The 18,247-nt window shown below is 35.6% G+C and overlaps 2 protein-coding genes across 3 annotated transcripts; both read right to left on the bottom strand.

Moving 5' to 3' along the window:
• Positions 1-68: 68 nt before the first annotated feature.
• Positions 69-5,873, bottom strand: LOC105975663 (dual specificity protein phosphatase family protein). Of its 2 annotated transcripts, none has more exons than XM_013000862.2 (11): positions 5,380-5,873; positions 4,938-5,015; positions 4,690-4,832; positions 4,305-4,506; positions 4,034-4,210; positions 3,770-3,930; positions 2,364-3,402; positions 1,987-2,133; positions 1,650-1,877; positions 1,361-1,518; positions 69-653 (listed from the first exon to the last, which is right to left on the bottom strand). In XM_013000862.2, exons 1-11 carry the CDS (start codon positions 5,440-5,442, stop codon positions 293-295), a joined length of 2,757 nt encoding a protein of 918 aa, XP_012856316.2. In that variant the 5' UTR covers positions 5,443-5,873; the 3' UTR covers positions 69-292. The 2 variants fall into 2 exon arrangements, with proteins under 2 accessions (XP_012856316.2, XP_088679087.1); XM_088822961.1 differs by having other exon boundaries at positions 1,361-1,521; positions 5,380-5,832.
• A 4,310-nt stretch (positions 5,874-10,183) lies between these two features.
• Positions 10,184-13,833, bottom strand: LOC105975560 (serine carboxypeptidase-like 45). The gene is made up of 10 exons (XM_013000761.2): positions 13,400-13,833; positions 13,074-13,175; positions 12,867-12,962; positions 12,680-12,772; positions 12,479-12,558; positions 12,094-12,375; positions 11,873-11,997; positions 11,314-11,406; positions 11,058-11,175; positions 10,184-10,952 (listed from the first exon to the last, which is right to left on the bottom strand). Exons 1-10 carry the CDS (start codon positions 13,638-13,640, stop codon positions 10,803-10,805), a joined length of 1,380 nt encoding a protein of 459 aa, XP_012856215.2. The 5' UTR covers positions 13,641-13,833; the 3' UTR covers positions 10,184-10,802.
• Positions 13,834-18,247: the final 4,414 nt, after the last annotated feature.

The following is an 18,247-nucleotide window of genomic DNA, read 5'->3' as shown; positions in this document are numbered from 1 at the left end:
ATGTGTGAAGAATTATGTAGTTAATAATAATAATTAAAAAAAAAAATTAATTACAACTCTAACTCAGATTTTCGCAAACCGAAACAATTTACAAAAAATTCTTTTAAACAATCAAATTCGATCACAAATGGGGAAGTAAACCTCACCCCTAGGTACCAATTCTCTTAGCAAGAGTCGTGATTCACACGTATCTCGGATTTCATGCGTATTTATACCAACAGAACTTATAAACAAAAAAAAAAAGAGCAAATGATTCGTTGCCACTGAAATACAAAGAAACGGCATCGAGTAGTTACTCATCAATCATAGAATGAGATTGTCTTTGTGTAGGACTAACGCTCCCACCTCGACTTATTTTGAGTGCATCCAACGCCTTTTGTATCTCCATAGTCATAGCACTATCCACACTGCCCGAAGAAAGCTTCTTGTGAGCTTTCTGCAAATGGAGTTTCAAAGAGCTGCTGCTCAATCCAGCGTTCTTACCGCATATCGGGCATACCTTCATAACGGGTCTTCTCTGTTGCCATTCCATCGAAACTTTACCGTGCAGCTTTTGATCCAACTCCAATAGGATCCTTGCGAATCCGTCGTTCGGCTGGGCCCTACGGTGAGCTTGTTTCAGAGCATTCCAAGCTCGCAATAGACTGTAGTTTCTGCATCACAAGGAAAAAATTATCCTCAGAAATGAACTCTTTTTTTCGCCTCGTAATTATGGAAAAAGAAAATGATTTGGTGGCTAAAATCATTAGTCATTTTATTTTTATAGTTCCGGGGCCGTTATTAGGGGTGGAAATCGAACGGATCAGAGCAGAAATAGCACTTTCGGAAAATATATAAAAAGAACTCGGAAGTAGAAAACTATTACAATTCTGTTCCAAAAAGAATCGGAAACAAGAATTTCAGAAATTGGAATGCATGTACTTGTTCCAAAATCGGAAATTTTCGTGTTGGAATTGGTGGATTTCGGAAATTCCAATTTTTTAGCCAGCTATAATACAAAATGCACAATTATATTAATATTACGTCAATTTTTGAAAAATAATCGGAATTTCGGAATAAATTTGAAAAACAAAAACCAGATCGAAAATTGGAATCTAATATGTATCACAATTTAGTTCCAAAAAGAATCAGAAAAAAATGAAAACCGGAACTTTCACTATTCAAAATGAAAATTTTGCTCCACAATCGGAAATTTTCGGATTGGAATCAGTGGAATTCGGAACTTTCATTCCAACATAGCTTCAATATCACATGAAAAATAAATATCGAGGAAGGTAAAAGTTGACATGGGACCGACATTTCTATTTTAATGCTGTTAATGTGAAAAAAAAAATAATAATTTCAATTTTTCGGGACTTACTTTCTGAGCATCAAATAAGCAAGAACTAGTGTGGCGCTCCGACTCTTCCCCTCGAAGCAATGAACCAAAACTTTACCACCAATGTCTTCCACATGTTTGATAAAGTCATGAGCTTCTTGGAAAATAGCACTTATGTTACTGTCTTCATTGTCGCATATCTGCTTCCGTAAATAAATTCAATAATCAAGAAACAATTCAGAATCAATACAGCAAAATGATATAAAAAGGGCACCAATTTGCAAACACGAAAAACGTTCCAACTTTTTAATAAGTATCGAGCATCACTTACTGAGAAATTTTTGTATTCGAATAACTCAGGAAACTGAGAATCGGACTGTCCGATTTCATTCGAGCACAGGCATAAAATATGCGTAATTCCTAAAAGCTGTAGTGTATATACAGAACTAGCGGCAAGGGCCCCACCGATAAACAGAGTGCTCGATATCGGTGATGGCTTCTCTGTGTTTGCTGCATCAGAAATCAATCCTATTCTCTCGAGAATATGCTCTAGCCTGACCTGATAATTAAGACAATAAGAAATTAATATTAGGTTATTTTCAAGGCAACGACGAAAGAGTGTACTATCGAGATTGTGAGAATATTGCAAAAATGAAGAAAAAAATTACCTTCAACTCGTAAGCATCGACCACGTAATTGCTATCACTACCTTCGAAAAAGCCGGTTGTGAAATTATTTTCCTGACACAGTTTTATTGCGTCGTTTTTAAGCATATCGTTCCATTGTTCTAACTCTTTGCTTGAATCTGCATCCACCTGAAAAAAAGCAAACAGTGGAGAATCTATTCATATAATAGAAACGAAACCTTTGCAAAGATGAACTGAAATCTAGTTAATACAAAACCATTCCCGACGAACAAAGATGGCTAATATAGCATTAAATAAGTTCAGCCATAAGATATGAGAAATATCACACCGAACGAAACTAATCTAATCAAACTCTCATGTGCAAATATTAATCTTGAAATAGAAATGTCACAACAAACCTTTGCATATCTATGGAAGTCGCGGAGCTTCGAGGTCAACCGCAAGCTACGTAAAGGTTCGCCATTCCCTTTACTGTACTTTCCATGCCAACTGTCACGCGACATCGGAGAGCAACTATCCGAACTTTCCCTCAATGCCCTTGTACCCGTTCTCACTAGATCCGAATCATTTGAATCCGAAGCACCATCACTAATGGCCCGATGATCCCTATTGGGCGAGGGAGAATCAACAGCCATGAGATCCTCTTTCTCGAGATCCGAACAAGAAGATTTATTTATGATAGTCAGAAAAGCCCTCAAAAGCACGTCCAATTTCTGGTGAAGCGTCAGAAGAAAAATATGAAATGACTGCAAATCCCTGAGCGCCGCTCGAAACCCGCTTCGAAATGCGTGCACAGCCGAAGTAAATTCATTTTCTCGAACTTCTCGAATGTCATCGACATTCGATCTCCCTAATTTTCCTCCGGTTATTTCATGCAAGAGCTGCGACGCATATTCGGAACTGTTTATGAGTAGCTCAACCACCTTAGGATAATTCGCATGATCGTTCGCTCGTTTGCCAGCTGGCGGTCTACGTGGCACCCCTGAATCTATAGCTACAATATGTATATCGGGACCCACAGACTCGTTCAAGTTGAGACTCCTGACACTCATATTGCTCGATTTGGGAGAATCTGCAATTTCGGAAACATCGGAACTTTGTGAGACCAATCCTTGTTGAGGAGGACTTAGTCTACTGTCTACAGAATTTGCTCTTCGTTCCTTTTGAAGCGCACGGATTACTTTCGGTCTGTATCTATTGATTGCGGAATCAAAGGCCACTTCGAGTGGGTCGATATTTGAATTGGCTACTTTTTCGGCCAAGAGTAGATTTGCGAAATTGCCACGCCATCTGAGGTGGCGGCACGGGAGGCGGTCTTCGTTTCTTATGACGAGGTCTAGCATTAAGATTCTGCCAAGTGCCGCTGCTGTCTTTTCCGCAACTTCTCGCGATTCAAAGGCGTTCGAGCTTTCCAATAATGGAGATCCGTGCACGTAACTGTTGATATAATTGAATTACCAATCACTTCATAAATATAGGAGAATTATATCTAACATCATTCACATCTACTAACTGTTTGCAAGTGAGATTTAGATTTTTGAAAGTCTATTTTTTTCTCATTGAGTAGCTATGTACTATGCTAGTAAACAAATCGCAACCAGATCAAAGTACCCTTTTCCTTGTAAAATAAGCTCGATATTTATGCTAGTTTAGTAAGAAGCAGAGCAAATTAAATACACTAGATAAAAACATTGCACCATATCAATTGACAAATTGAAATACGTACTTCATCACAACCAATCCTTACTTTCCCAATTTATAACCGGATTCGAAACTAAATGAAAACAAAAAACAAAAATCGTACTTCATCACTAGGAGGCATCGGCTGAGCTCGAGAGCTTCTAGAAGTTCCGAACATGTTATTTCACCGAGTTCATCGCCTTCTGCAATAGCGGCTTCTTTTGCAGTTTCTGCAGCTTCCTTGATCTGCAGCCACTCGGGACTGGCTATGTGAATAACTCTAGCCTGTGATTTTCATTTTCATTGTTTAGGAAATGTAATTTATTATTATTACTATTTTTTATTATAATTATTATTATTATTATTATTTGAAGTAAGAAGGTACAACTTGTGGAGTTTGGACACCTAGCCACTTGGCAAATTCATAGCCGAGCCGTTCTGACTGAGTAGCCATCCTTGAAGACGAGAATTTTATCACAGCAGCAGATTCCTTAGGACAAGATTCGTCACTTTCTGGTTGGCTAAATAGAGCAAAGAAAACAACACCACCTGAATTAACAGTGACCTGAACCAGAAAAATCAAACGTAAATTAATTTACTTAAGAATCAACAATAAAAAATAAAAAAAAGAACCCAATGTTTTGTCTGTCGGAACAAACCTCGAGTGGTTTGTTCATGTCATCCTCAGACTGGTCAGTACTACTGCCGTGCTCCGTGTGGTGAAGAGAAGAAAGCGTGTTCCACGAGAATGAGTTCGATTCAATGTCCAACATGTCGGCTTTGCCGAGCCTCTCCCATAAGCTGATATCGGTAGCTTGCTCGGGCGGGGTAGTTTTTATGTCCACGTTATATTCTTCCAGACTGAACCAAATATGTATTAGCAATCTCGAACTTCCTAATCAACGTTACACGAACACTTAAGCTTCGATTAAGACACAACTCGTCATTCGTAATCGTACGAACTACTTTTTTTTTTTTTTCAGTGGATTGATTACGTCGATTAATAAATTAATCAGCGAAGAGAGAGAGGAATAAAGCAACAACCTCAAGAGCATACTCTCGGCGTGGTGAGGGCGGTGAGGGAAACCCGAGGCCCGATACTTGCTGCTGCGTTTGCGGACAAGCTCAAGCCATTGCGCAAACCTGTAAGCGGGCCCTGCTGTAATATCCCCTAACATATACAACACCTGCATTTTGTTTTTCCTCAAATCAAATTTTCTTAAACCTAACAAATTGTAAGAACACACACACACACACACACACACACACAAATTGGTGAAATTATTAAATACCCTTGAAGTGACGGTGAGGGGTAGAGGGGCGTCTGATTCGCCGTGTGCCAGATCGAAATCTCTGTATTCTTCCTCTTTCTGCATATACATTTTCTGATTTATGATTAATATATATATATTTCCCCAATTCACCCAAAAAATCCGTACACATTTCTATAAATTCTAAACACATATAGTAGCAAATGCCAGATCTAAAGGATACCTAACTTTAGGCACAAATACCCATAATTATGTGTGTGTGTGTGTGTGTGTGATATATACATACACACCGCACTCTCTCTCTCTCTCTCTCTAAATATATATATAAACGTAAGCTTTTCTGTTTTCGTGGATGGGGGTAATGATTAGAATACTGAAAAATGACGTGTAAAAAAGGCAGAGAGAGAGAGAGAGAGAGAGAGAGAGAGAGAGAGAGAGAGAGAGAGAGAGAGAGAGAGAGTACATGAAAAGTGCAGGGGTCTTCTTCTCTAAGATCACCACCGGCCGTTTCTTTATCTTTTTTCATTTTCCTGATTTGAATTAACGATGGGAAAATTATTTGTGTTTGAAATAAAATGCGGATCTCGCGGCTAATTTGAGGGTAGTCGGCGTACGGCGGCGACGGGCGGAGAGATAAACGGAAAAGAGAAGCAAAGAGTCAAAAGTGAAGCAGCAATGAGTGCCGGGATTGGATTTAGTCGGTGAGTCGGTGGTTATTCGAAACCCGCCCAAAATTATTAGAAAATATAAACGTTAATGATTGTTTAGTATTTAATTTGTATAGAATAATTTATAATAATACTATGATCTGACATTAATTAATTTCTGTCAACTTTAAAAAAACAAAAAAAAACTACAGAGATAATTATATTTAATTAATGTATTGAATTGAATTGAATTGAATTGAATAGGTAATATTTATATTGATTCTTTGTTCAGTGGTTATCATCTTCTCTCACGGCATAATATATTTATTGTTCATCGTACCAAAATCTATGCAGCCTCATTCTGGAAAATAATAAATCAAAGATTAAATTAATAATTTGTGATCATCAAATTGTATAGAATCAGTTACGCCTACATTTAGCTCATTACTTGCTCTGTAACGTCTGAAATGTCCTTCACTTTATATTACAATTACAACTACGTTACAGTTTTCACTTTAAAACTGCCATTAGTCAAAAAAAAAAAAATGTGCTCTAATGAAACATTTTGCAATACTTATTTATTGATTTCCCTCGAAACGTTTTCCAATGATTTTTTAGACCAAACAACGTATTCCAAAGACGTGTTCCAACAAACATTTTCGGACATCGGCAACTTTATATTTATATTTGTTTGCTTTGAAACCACTGTAAGTCACAAAGTTCTGTATTTCCACAAACGAAACCGAGACGAAAAAGACATGAAGATCAAGCAGGAGATTTCGATAAACACTCAATCACACAGAGAATTGACATGGTTTGCATTGTTGGAATAAATTGAATAAATGTGAATTCAATATTGGAATTAGTGGCAATTCAATATTGGAAGAAGTGGGCATTCATGTTGGAATAAGTGGAGGATTGAATGTTGGAATAAATGGATATTTGAAGCACCATTGTCTAGATGTATAGACAATTGTCTTTTGATTTTCCTAAGTATTAAATTTGAATTAAAAGAGTTGTTAGTCTAAGAGTTATCTTGTAATTTATTAGTAGATTAATGTACTCCTCACTATAAATATGGAGTGCTAGAGATGATTGTAAGCAAGACAAGAAAAAACAAAAAGAGAAGTAATTTTTTCATCCACAAAACACTTGTATTTTACTTTCTCTACTCAAAAATATTATTTTTTCAAGTCTTCACAAAATCACTAAAATCCAAATTCGGGATTAATCATTTTTATCCTATCCTGGTGCCTACAAATTGGCATCAGAGCCATCTTAAAAATGTCCACCAACCTTGCTTCTCTAATACCTCATTTCAATGGAGAAAAATTCGATTGTTGGAGTAATCTTATGAAGCTTTGTCTTGAATCTCAAGACATTTGGAGCGTTGTTGAAGACGGTGTTCAGACTCCCGAAAATGAGGATCAATTGACGAATGCACAAAGGCAATCTTTGAGAACCTAAAGGCAAAAAGATCGAAAAGCTATTTTCCAAATGTATCAAGCCATCGAAGTTCCCGTCTATGAAAGACTAACCAAGGCGAGTAGTTCCATGGAGGCATGGGAAATTCTACAAACAACCTATGCCGGGAAAAATGAAGTAAAGAAGGTTCATTTGCAATCTTTAAGGGCTGAATTCGAAAAATTGGAGATGAAAGAAAACGAAAAAATTGTTGAATATTTTACAAGAATCACCTCTCTTGTAAATCAAATGGCGACAAATGGCGAAGTCATGGAAATCCAAAGGGATGTCGAAAAAATTATGCGAAGCTTGCCGGTGAAATTTGATCATGTTGTTGTGGCTATCGAAGAGTCACAAGATCTCTCATCAATGGCGTTGGAGAGTCTACAAGGACGATTGGAGGCACACGAAGCAAGGATCCTTCAAAGAAATCCTCAAATTTCTTCTCCGGATCAAGCATTAAAATCCAAAGTTACATTCACGGGAGGCCGTGGCTCGTTCCGTGGTCGTGGCCGAGGTCGTGGCCAAATAAGAGGAGGAAGAAACTCTTACAACAATTACCGTGGACAAGCCAAATCAAATGATGAGGCGAAAGGGGAGGAGAAATATTTTCCGAACAATTCAAAGAGGAAGAGGCCGAGGCCGAGGATCATATAAAGGTACAATGCCTTACGTTGAGTGTCATTATTATCATAAACCGGGACACAAAATCAATGATTGTTGGGAAAAATATCCAAAAAAAGGCAAGAAGTTGGTTATTTGCATGAAATTAAAGTCGAAAATATGGAGACTTTATTAATTGCATCTAACGGTAGAGTTGAAAATACTTGGTATTTGGATAGTGGTGCGAGCAAGCACATGACGGGGAATAAAAAATTATTCTCAAATCTCGTTGAAGCTAGCCATGGGACAGTTACGCTTGGAGATGGATACACCTACGCATTAGAAGGTGTTGGAGAAATTGTCTTCAACACAAAATCCGAAAAAGTCGAAACAATGTCCGAGGTTTACTATGTACCTAACTTGGCAAGTAATTTGCTAAGTGTTGGTCACTTGATGAGGAAAGGTTTCAACATGGTTTTTCGACGACTTCACTTGCGTTTTGAAAAAGAAGGATCAACACATTGCAAATATCGGTATGACCGGAAATAATATTTTTCCGATCAAACTTGATAATTTTGAAGCCTCTTGTCATTTAACTATGAAGGACGACGTTTCAAAGTTGTGGCATGACCGGTTCGGGCATATTAATTTCCAAAGTTTGAAGGAGTTATCAAACAAGGAAATTGTTCAAGGATTGCCGAACATTAAAGCCATGGACGAAATTTGTGAAGAATGCCAATTGGGGAAGCAACACCGAGAGCCATTTCCTTCCAAATCAAATTGGAAATCAAAGTCACCATTGGAACTCATTCATAGTGATCTTTGTGGACCATTTCACGTTCCCTCTATCGGTGGTAATCGCTATTTCTTGTTATTTATTGATGATTTTACAAGAAAAGTGTGGGCTTATTTTGTGAAAGAAAAATCCGAAACTCTTTCATGTTTCAAAGATTTTAAAATTCAAGTTGAGAAATTTTCCGGTTTCAAAATAAAAAATTTGAGGAGTGATCGTGGTGGAGAATATTTATCTTCTTTATTTGAAGAATTTTTTCGAATCCATGGGATTAAACATGAATTGACGGCCCGGTATACACCGCAACAAAATGGCGTGGCGGAGCGAAAAAATCTAACAACCATGGATATGGTTCGGTGTATGTTGAAAAAGAAGAATATTCCATCGGAATTTTGGGCTGAAGCGGTCGCTTGTGCCGTTTATTTGATCAACCGATCACCGACGAAGAGCTTGGAGAATTCTACTCAGAATGAGGTGTGGTATGGTAAGAAGCCAAATGTTAGTCATCTTAAAACATTTGGTTGTCTTGCATATTCACATATTCCAAATGCTATGAGGACCAAGCTTGCCGATAAAGCCGAAAAATGCATTTTCATTGGGTATAGCGAGAGCTCAAAAGCTTACAAGCTTTACAATCCTCAAACGAAAAAAATTGTGATAAGTCGGGATGTTCGTTTTGATGAAAAATCCTCTTATGATTTTCAAAAAATTCAGAATCATTAACTTGGCTGACCCTTGGAGACGAAGAAGGCTATTCTCAAGCAATGCAACCAAATGATGGTGAAAATGAATCTCCACAAAATTCACCATCACCCCCGCCAAGAAAAATGAGGAGTTTGAGAGAACTCTATGATGAAATGGAGGAGGTGAATGCAACAAATCCTATTTTCTTTGCATTCTTTGCCGGGGAAGATCCAATCTCTTTTGAAGAAGCCTCAAAAGAAGAAAAGTGGAATCAAGCGGAAAGAAGAGATCAAGGCGATTGAAAAAAATGAAACTTGGGAGCTCACACCTTTACCTTCACACAAATCTCCTATTTGTGTGAAATGGGTGTTCAAAACAAAAACCAATCTTGATGGTTCCATCAACAAATACAAGACGAGGCTTGTTGCAAAAGGATACAAGCAAAAAGAAGGAGGAGACTTCAATGAGGTATTTGCTCCCGTTTCAAGACTTGATACAATTCGCTTAATCATCTCTCTTGCGGAAATTTTCATGAAGCCACTTGGAGGTCCCGTTTTTTCGAAAAATGTGGAAGGTTTGGGTGTCAAAAGCAAATTCAATTTACGGGAGGCAATGTTGGAATAAATTGAATAAATGTGAATTCAATGTTGGAATTAGTGGCAATTCAATATTGGAAGAAGTGGGCATTCATGTTGGAATAAGTGGAGGATTGAATGTTGGAATAAATGGATATTTGAAGCACCATTGTCTAGATATATAGACAATTATCTTTTGATTTTCCTAAGTATTAAATTAGAATTAAAAGAATTGTTAGTCTAAGAGTTATCTTGTAATTTATTAGTAGATTAATGTACTCCTCACTATAAATATGGAGTGCTAGAGATGATTGTAAGCAAGATAAGAAAAATAAAAAGAGAAGTAATTTTTCCATCCACAAAACACTTGTATTTTACTTTCTCTACTCAAAAATATTATTTTTTCAAGTCTTCACAAAATCACTAAAATCCAAAATCGGGATTAATCATTTTTATCCTATCATGGTGCCTACATGCATTGAGAAGCAACCCTATATCCACGGGGACAACAAACTGGACCTTTATTGATGAATCAATGTATGGATTACAAGCTCTCACACTCGTATTAATTAACTCTCAGAAAAGCTTCATAAAACCTAACAATGGTAGCTAGAGCTTTTTCTCTCTCTTAGTATTCAGTTACAAAATTAGTGTATTTCATCTCTTCTCTCTCTCTCTGCGCAAGAGAGATATTTTCCATCAACCAACTTGCACATGAGAATATACTGCATTCCAGACATTTCGGGTGGATAGAAAGTTAGCTGTAAGCGAAACTTAAAAAGAGAGAGTGCAGTGCTCAAAGTATAGTAGTACGAGGTACTAACTGATACATAAAATTAGCCAAAACAGATTTACGAGCTAGAACAAGCAAAACAAACAAACAAACAAAAATCACTTTTCATCAATTTTCAACAAGTAAATTGTAGATATTGTTTCATAAATTTTTTTATGGATTTTGAAACCTCAACCAACATCACCCCCACCCAACACACACACACAACCAAAAAAGAAAGAAAATATTGAGAAAAAAAATTGGACAAAAGAACCCCTATAAAATGCTCAAAACTATTTACAACCTTTAACATATTTACTTTCACCACCAAAAATAAAAAAATGAAGTTCAAAACTCAAGTGGCAAAGGCTTTCCACTAAGAAATGACTTGAACAGCACAAATGATCTCTCTGGCTGCGAAAATGGAGCTTCATGTGAAGCGCCTCTTACGGTTCCAAACGATAGAATATTCCCGTAAACTTGCGTCCAACCACCAACCTACACACACACAAACGTAAAAATAACCGCCAAAATAATGAATTTTATTTATACATGCTTTTATTATATCCTCTCTAAACTAATTAAATACTCGTTCTTTCTTACCTGCTGTCCTTCGAACCAAACTCGATAAGGTACAGTTGTGTTTAGTCCGAGTTGTTTTGCCAGTTTGTGAACCAATGTTCGAGTTCCGGTCAATGGGATTACGGAATCTTGATCCCCACTGTTAAAAAGATAATAGTATTTAGTTTCTCAAAGAATAAAGAAAATATAAGTGTAGATATATATATATATATATATATATATATATATATATATATATATATATATACACACACGCGATTACTATCTAATTTTGTACCTGTAGATTAATACTGGAATTCCTTCTTTGACAAGCGATCCTATGATTGAGATTGTCGGTATCTCTAAATCGAGCATGTCGTAGTCAAGTATGCTGCAGCAGATAAAAATTTTCGTTTTAATGTCGTAAAAACAAGATCAGAAGTTGCTCGTGCACTTGCAAACTAAATCATAACCCGGAGAAATATTTTTTGTCTATTGAAAAAAATTTGGAGCTTGCCCAAAGAGAAATTGAAAATCTCGTAAATCAATGTTTTACCATTACCTACGACTTCTGCGTGAATTAGAGTGAATTAGTACTACAGTTAAACCTCTATAAATTAATAGAGTCGGAACCAACAAAATTCTATTAAATTTAGCGAAATATTAAATTATCGAACTAATAATTTAGTACGTTTTTACTGAGTCGGGATCGAAAGAAATTATTATTTAAGCGAGGTTCTAAAATTTACCGAGTATTATTTTATCGACGTTCTACTGTATTTACTATTTAGTATACGTTAACTACGTTGGCCTAATTTTATTTTTTGGACGATAATTAACGAGATTTTAGAATTTACTTGCTGCAAACATCCCATTTGCGCACCCCAACGAGCCTAGCATGGAGAGCCATCTGTACATCCCTCCGGTTTAAATATTTCGTAATCTCATCTTCGACACATACATCTATCCTCTCGGAATTTTGCTGCAAATTTTGGAACGAAAAATTATCGACATATAAATGAAAGAAGTCAAAAAAGTAAAAACCAAACGAAAATGCTCGGTTTTTAATATAACTTACATGAGGAGCAATGATCTTGGATTGTGAAAGGACAGACGGTATACATACATCTAACGTTACATCGTATTTGTCCACAAATCTGCTGCTTTCTCTGTTTACGAGGCTCATAACCCTCGAACAAAGAACCGAAACGGAATCTCTGTAATATTCACTCACATATGTCGAATAATTGCAACCGGAAGTGAACACGTTGTACGTAGAGTCCGATATTAGCCCATGTGACCAAAAGTATTCTGCTCGTGAATTATAGTCCGTGCTAAATTCCAATAGTGGGTTCCCGAGCTGCACGAGAACAAAGCCCACTTCACAAAATCATCAAATTTTATTTTTTTATTTTATTTTATTTTTTAATATACGACATTTTTTTACTGCAAGAAATGCTTACTGCGATCCCGGTGAGATTGATTATCTTTTTCTTCTTGTTGAGTTGAATTATGAGGTTAGCAAGTTGAGGTACGTAATGGCCTAATCCACAAAAACCGAAAGAAATGAAAATCGGAAAGAGAATTACCGTTCACATTCGTGTAACAAAATAAACAAATTCGAAGCAACTTATATATTTACACTCGAGTATGTGTTATATTACCTGCGTAACTTTCCCCGGTTATAAAGAGACTGCTGTTCCTATACTGGGGAAAATCGAGGAACCACTTTTGCAAGAACACGAGATTGTCTTTGGCTGAACAAAATTCAAACGAAAGCATCGTAAATTTCCGTATGCGAAAAAAACTAAAGAATTTCGAAAATCGGGCATTGCAGCCAGAATTGCTTGCCTGTTATTTCGTCGTTCACTGTTTCGTACGAGGATGCTCCAGTCGAGTACGAGAATCCTACGCCAACCGGTGTATCCAGATACAGCATATTTGCCTCTACAAACATGACAACACATGAAATTAACAAAAAAATAATAAAAATTGCATCTTTCCTTAATGGATCAAAAACAAGAAAGAAAATCAAGAAAATATGTGTATGAAGTTTACCTCTGTTCCAACTATACTCATTTCTGAGGAGAACCTCTACATTTGGTCTGAATGGTCCATTCTCCGAAAATGCTCCGACACCAATCGAAGAACAACCAGGCCCTTCAAGAAACAAATCAAAGGTTCAACCTTTTTGTCAATTGCAATTAAATTATGATGACCCTTCTGGTAATTAATAAAATCTCTCTCTCTCTCTCTCTCTCTCTCTCTCTCTCTCTCTCTCTCTCTCTCTCTCTCTCTCTCTCTCTCTCTCTCTCTCTCACACACACACACACACACACACACACACACATGTAGACCAAATAGCAATGCAGCAAGTGCCATACCTCCATTCAACCACAAAACCAGAGGTTTTGAAGGTGGATCAATTTCTGCCTCAACGAAATAGTAAAACAGAGCCTTTTCTCTCTTCTCATCCACAGAAACATAACCGGAGAACTGCTGAAAATCAACCGGCGGTTGTCCCGGCAAACGGGCGATCCTATCGGGGTGGTGATGAGTCGGCAAACAAGAAGCAATGCAAATGAAACAGCTGAAAACAAGAAATAAAGCTGCAGACATTTTCATTCACTCAGTCAAATAAGCAAACAGTTGGTAGGGGTGAAGTAGAAGTGAATGATAAAGCACCTGTTGAGAGAGAGAGAGAGAGATGGTGTATGTATATATATATGTATATATATATCGTTATTGAAGCAGAAAAGCGTGCAGTTGTTGGAGTTATTAGTGGGGGCACAAGAAAAGGTTGCAGCAAATAAGCATTGCACTTTCTCGGCTTGTCTTTTTTTAATGTTTATACCCAAAAAGGTTGGCTTCTTTGAAAGAGAAGCCAAAACATTGAAAATAGTGTTCTTTAGTTTCTCAATCTATTCATACACACACACATGAGAGAGAGACACTCAAGTATGGTTTGTGTGTAATAATAGTTGAGGAATTATTGGATGTGTTTCACTATGTGTAGCATCTGCTAGGAGTGAGCAAAAAAAAACCGAAAAACCGATTCGAAAATCGAAAAAATCGAGCCGATATGTACCGTCCCGACTTAAAACCGCATATACGGTTTTTTTTTTTTTTTTTTTGAAAAACCGAAAATATCGGTTTGTGTATGGAGAATAAAAAAATTACCGAACCGATTTATACAAAATGATGTTTTTTTTTTGACATATAGTATAAATACTTACCCTAGCGTGCCTCTATCTTTCGAGCGCATCCATGTGACATGTTTTTCTGTTAATTAATTTTGGTTGTGACGTGTTTTTTATTAGTTAATTTTCGGTTGTTATTTGTTAATTTTCTCAAATAAATATAATGAAAGTCCAAATATATTGGTTTTATGCCGAACCGATTCGAACAAATAGGCGAAATCGAAACCGAAAATAAACCGAATTGATACCGAAACCGTTAGCCGAAAAACCAAAAAACCGATTAACACCAAACCGAAAAAAACCGACATACTCGGTTTTTAAAATATGAAAAACCGATATTATCGGTACGTGTTTGGTTTATTGGAAAAACCGAGCCGTACCGACCCGTGCACACCCCTAGCATCTACATTACCCTCAAATATAAATATGATGTTCTTTTTACTTGTTTTTCGCTAATTTGTTTGTTTTTTTCTTCACATCAAAAGTTAGAGGTTAGGTAAAGAGTCGGATGGTATACTTAAGGGTGTTTGTTATTCAAAAGATATGTATATGATCGAGATTGTGGACTTTGGACTTTGGTCAATAGTTGAATTTGAACTACTTCACCACATCTCCGTGATTTTATAAGTAATTAACAGAGTGTATGTCAATAGTGGACGTCACATATCTGCAACACGTATATAATATCAATTTATGGAGTCAAATAAATGACCACGACGCAAAAGGGACCTATTCGGGAAGAAAAAAAATATTCTAGCAAGAAAAAAAAAAGTGTAGTACTAAATATTTGGTTTTGAACAAGTGAGTTTTAAGGTAAAAGACTACTATACTAGACAAAGCATATACAAGTACCATGATTCTCTTGGTTTTATTGCTACAACATAAACCAAAATAGGTGAAATATGTTCCTTAGAAATTGGCTTTTATATTCCAAGATTTGCTTTTTTTCTATGATGGTTTGTTGTCTCCCTTATAGACATGCTACATCAAATTTGTGCAATCTTTATGTAAGCATACATAATTGAGTGGTTTTTTATATTTTTATTATAGGATAATGACATGCTTGTTGTATTATAAAAATTACTTCATTTCCCAAGGGTTGTGATGATTCATTTGTTGGAAATTCGGATATGCTTGTTTTACTTTTAATCATGACTTAGGTTTAATTACTAAGAAAGCGTTTGATTATGCTTATAAGCTGTTAAGAAGAGTTTATAAGTTCTTTCAAAATGTTTAGTAATTTTTCTTAAAAGATTAAAAAAAAAAAAAGCTAATGAGCAAATAAGATATATCGTTTAAGAAGTATATTATCCCATCTTTTTATACGAGATCATTATCAAAACACTTTTTTCTGAAAAAATAAGACATAACAGCTTATCAGCTCTTAAAACAATTTATCAGATATAAGAGTTTGCCAGTTATTTAAAATAAGCTTAGTAAAACAGGCTCTACGTATGTTGAAAAATGAACATTATATTTATTTTTAATAATGATGATTGAGGAGTGAGAATAGTGTATGCAAAAATTGAATCAAAACACCAAAGTAACATAAAGTGATAAAACCTAGTCTACATTGAAATCAAGATGTTCAACTTCAACCAATTTTTTTTTTTTTTTTGGTTATAAATAATATAAACCAATTTATGTGATAGTAAGTATGTGCATAATTATTTAATAAATTATAAGCACTAGTCCATAAATCCAAAAGTGGAAAACAGCATTAAAGCCAGAAAATACTTTTTTTTTTTAAATTCAAAATGTTCAAAAATCTTCTTTATGCACTTATGTAAGCAAATCTTATTAATATAGATTGACATTTTGAGGAAAAAAAGGCATCTTAAAAATATACCCACAAGGTATCTACAACTATATCACCATCCATTCACATTTTCACTTTTTTCACATACCCCATTATTAATATTATTCCTCCCCCCCAAACAGATGACCCCCACCCCCACCCCTACCCCACCCCCACCTGCTCAAATAAAAAAAATGTCCCTACAAATCACCCTACACAAATTGCACCTTTTAACAATGCAAGAAAATATTTTAGATTTTCTCTTTTTTTTTTTTTTTTTTTTCTGGGATTTCCCACTTATAAGGACTGGAATTCGGATCCGATCGAAGTTAGTTAACTAACTTCGATCCCGAAAAAAAATTCATTGGAGAAATTTCAACAGTTCGAAATTCTCGTGCGGTAATCACTGGATTCAAAAGTTTTGTTCCGACTTTCACCGCTAATATACAATATGCATAACAATAATAATAAAAATATAATAATATTTAACTTCTCTAAAAAAAATTAATGATAATAATATTTAAACTAGTTTAAAGTTTTAAAATCATATCAAAAATTGAAAATTCCACCCCAAGCCACTAGCACTAGTGCCAAAGGCAGGAAGACAAAGATGGGTATTTATTATATAGGGCAAATTACGGCAACCACCGAAAGTATGGTCGAATTACGAAAATATTGTATCCCTCTTATTTGTTAGACACTGCACACACCCTTCATTTTAAATATTTTTACATAAAAATTATGTAATTTGATTATTTATCGAACCAAATTGTATATTTAGTTCGGTTAACAATATGAAATGTTGGCGTACCGAAATTTCGGTTCGGTTTTACCGAATTAACATCCTTAAATTTACTTCTTAAGTGATCTTTTCATAAGATAATACATAGTGAGGGGTGACTGTAATTACCCAAACTAGAGGAGATTTTCGTACTTTAACAATAACTCAGAGGCGGCCGTAATTTGGCCTAATATATATTTACAATAATAAATTGAAGGCGTTGGCACTTAGCACCAAAATCAAGGCTTCTATGTAGGGCTGTTACATCAGATGCAAATAAACACGAAACAGTGTCTCCATTTGCTTATCTTATTCCAATGGTTGGGCTTCGATTTTTTGATGTAATTTCGACTCTTTTATGTGTAATATGCATTGGGTAGGTCGATTACGGAACCAATTTCATGTTAAAAAGCCCTACAAATCGATTGGTAGGGTTTTTTTTTTCGCAAAAATGGGCGTTTGTACACGCCTTGGGCGCCCATCTTGGGCGTTCGAACATTTTTTAAAAAAAAAAAAAAAAAATTTGCACTGGACGCCCACCTCGGGCGCCCAAATGCAGTTTGCACGCCCAACTTGGGTGTGCACTGCATGAATGGACGCCCAAGTTGGGCTTTTACGCGTTTTGGGGGGGTTTTTTTGACTTTTTTGGGATGTTTTGGGGTTTTAGTGAAATAAAGTATTTTTTTGGGGGGTTTTATTATAAATCGCAAATAGCAATTTTCAAACCGCAAAAAGGAATTCCCTAAAAATGTCAATAAATGTATTTTGATTTTATAAAAAACACATTAAAATGACTAAAATAACTTTCATTTAATGACGTATGAAAAGAGAGGTAATGCTTAGAGTTAGAGTTGAACTAATAATGTTAAAACACAAACAAAATACAGTATTGAAAATCTAAATGGCAGATAATATGGAATACAAATATTTTAAAAAAAAATTCAGTTATTAAGGAACAAAAAAAAGTAACTTGCACCATAAATTAATGGATTTGCACGAGTATATAATTATTTGAGATATTAATTTTACCAACTAAACGAGACCTTAATTTCTCTACCATGCTGCATGCCAAAAAGGTCAAACCATATTTGGTCACGCCCAAAAGATGGAGCTCTTTTTTTGATGAATTACATGGTCAACTTTTGGTTATCTTAATTACTGGAATTTTTATTTTTATTCTTGAAAAAAATGATTAATGGAATTGTTTAATGAAACTTTTATTAGTCTTTTTTGCTGAAAGGCAGACTCCATTGATGTTCCTAAAAGAGGTTTTTGCTTTGCATGGATTTTAAACAACCTTGTACATCTTGTCTATTTCTTGGGACACAACAGAAACATAAATCGAAACCGAAACTTAGGCTATAAATTATGAAAATGGAGTTTGAAAATAAAACCACAGGCTCCTATTTTTGTGTCATATGCAGATGAGAAAATTTGCACGAAAAACTGCAAC

This window comes from Erythranthe guttata, chromosome 9 (genome assembly GCF_056151865.1).
Source record: "Erythranthe guttata isolate IM_541 chromosome 9, IM_541, whole genome shotgun sequence".
Classification (NCBI taxonomy): Eukaryota; Viridiplantae; Streptophyta; class Magnoliopsida; order Lamiales; family Phrymaceae; genus Erythranthe; species Erythranthe guttata.
This window is presented reverse-complemented; position numbering and strand designations above follow the sequence as displayed.

What these genes read in the sequence shown, in the direction of transcription:
- LOC105975663 (XM_088822961.1), bottom strand. Translation starts at nt 5,442, where the DNA reads ATGAAAAAAGATAAAGAAACGGCCGGTGGTGATCTTAGAGAAGAAGAC. An exon ending in AAGACCCCTGCACTTTTCAT is followed by an intron (nt 5,016 to 5,379) that starts GTACTCTCTCTC and finishes ATGTATATGCAG; the next exon opens with AAAGAGGAAGAATACAGAGA. An exon ending in TCGATGCTTACGAGTTGAAG is followed by an intron (nt 1,878 to 1,986) that starts GTAATTTTTTTC and finishes CTTAATTATCAG; the next exon opens with GTCAGGCTAGAGCATATTCT.
- LOC105975560 (XM_013000761.2), bottom strand. Translation starts at nt 13,640, where the DNA reads ATGAAAATGTCTGCAGCTTTATTTCTTGTTTTCAGCTGTTTCATTTGC. An exon ending in AGTGAACGACGAAATAACAG is followed by an intron (nt 12,773 to 12,866) that starts GCAAGCAATTCT and finishes AATTTTGTTCAG; the next exon opens with CCAAAGACAATCTCGTGTTC. An exon ending in CCAAGATCATTGCTCCTCAT is followed by an intron (nt 11,998 to 12,093) that starts GTAAGTTATATT and finishes CAAAATTTGCAG; the next exon opens with CAAAATTCCGAGAGGATAGA.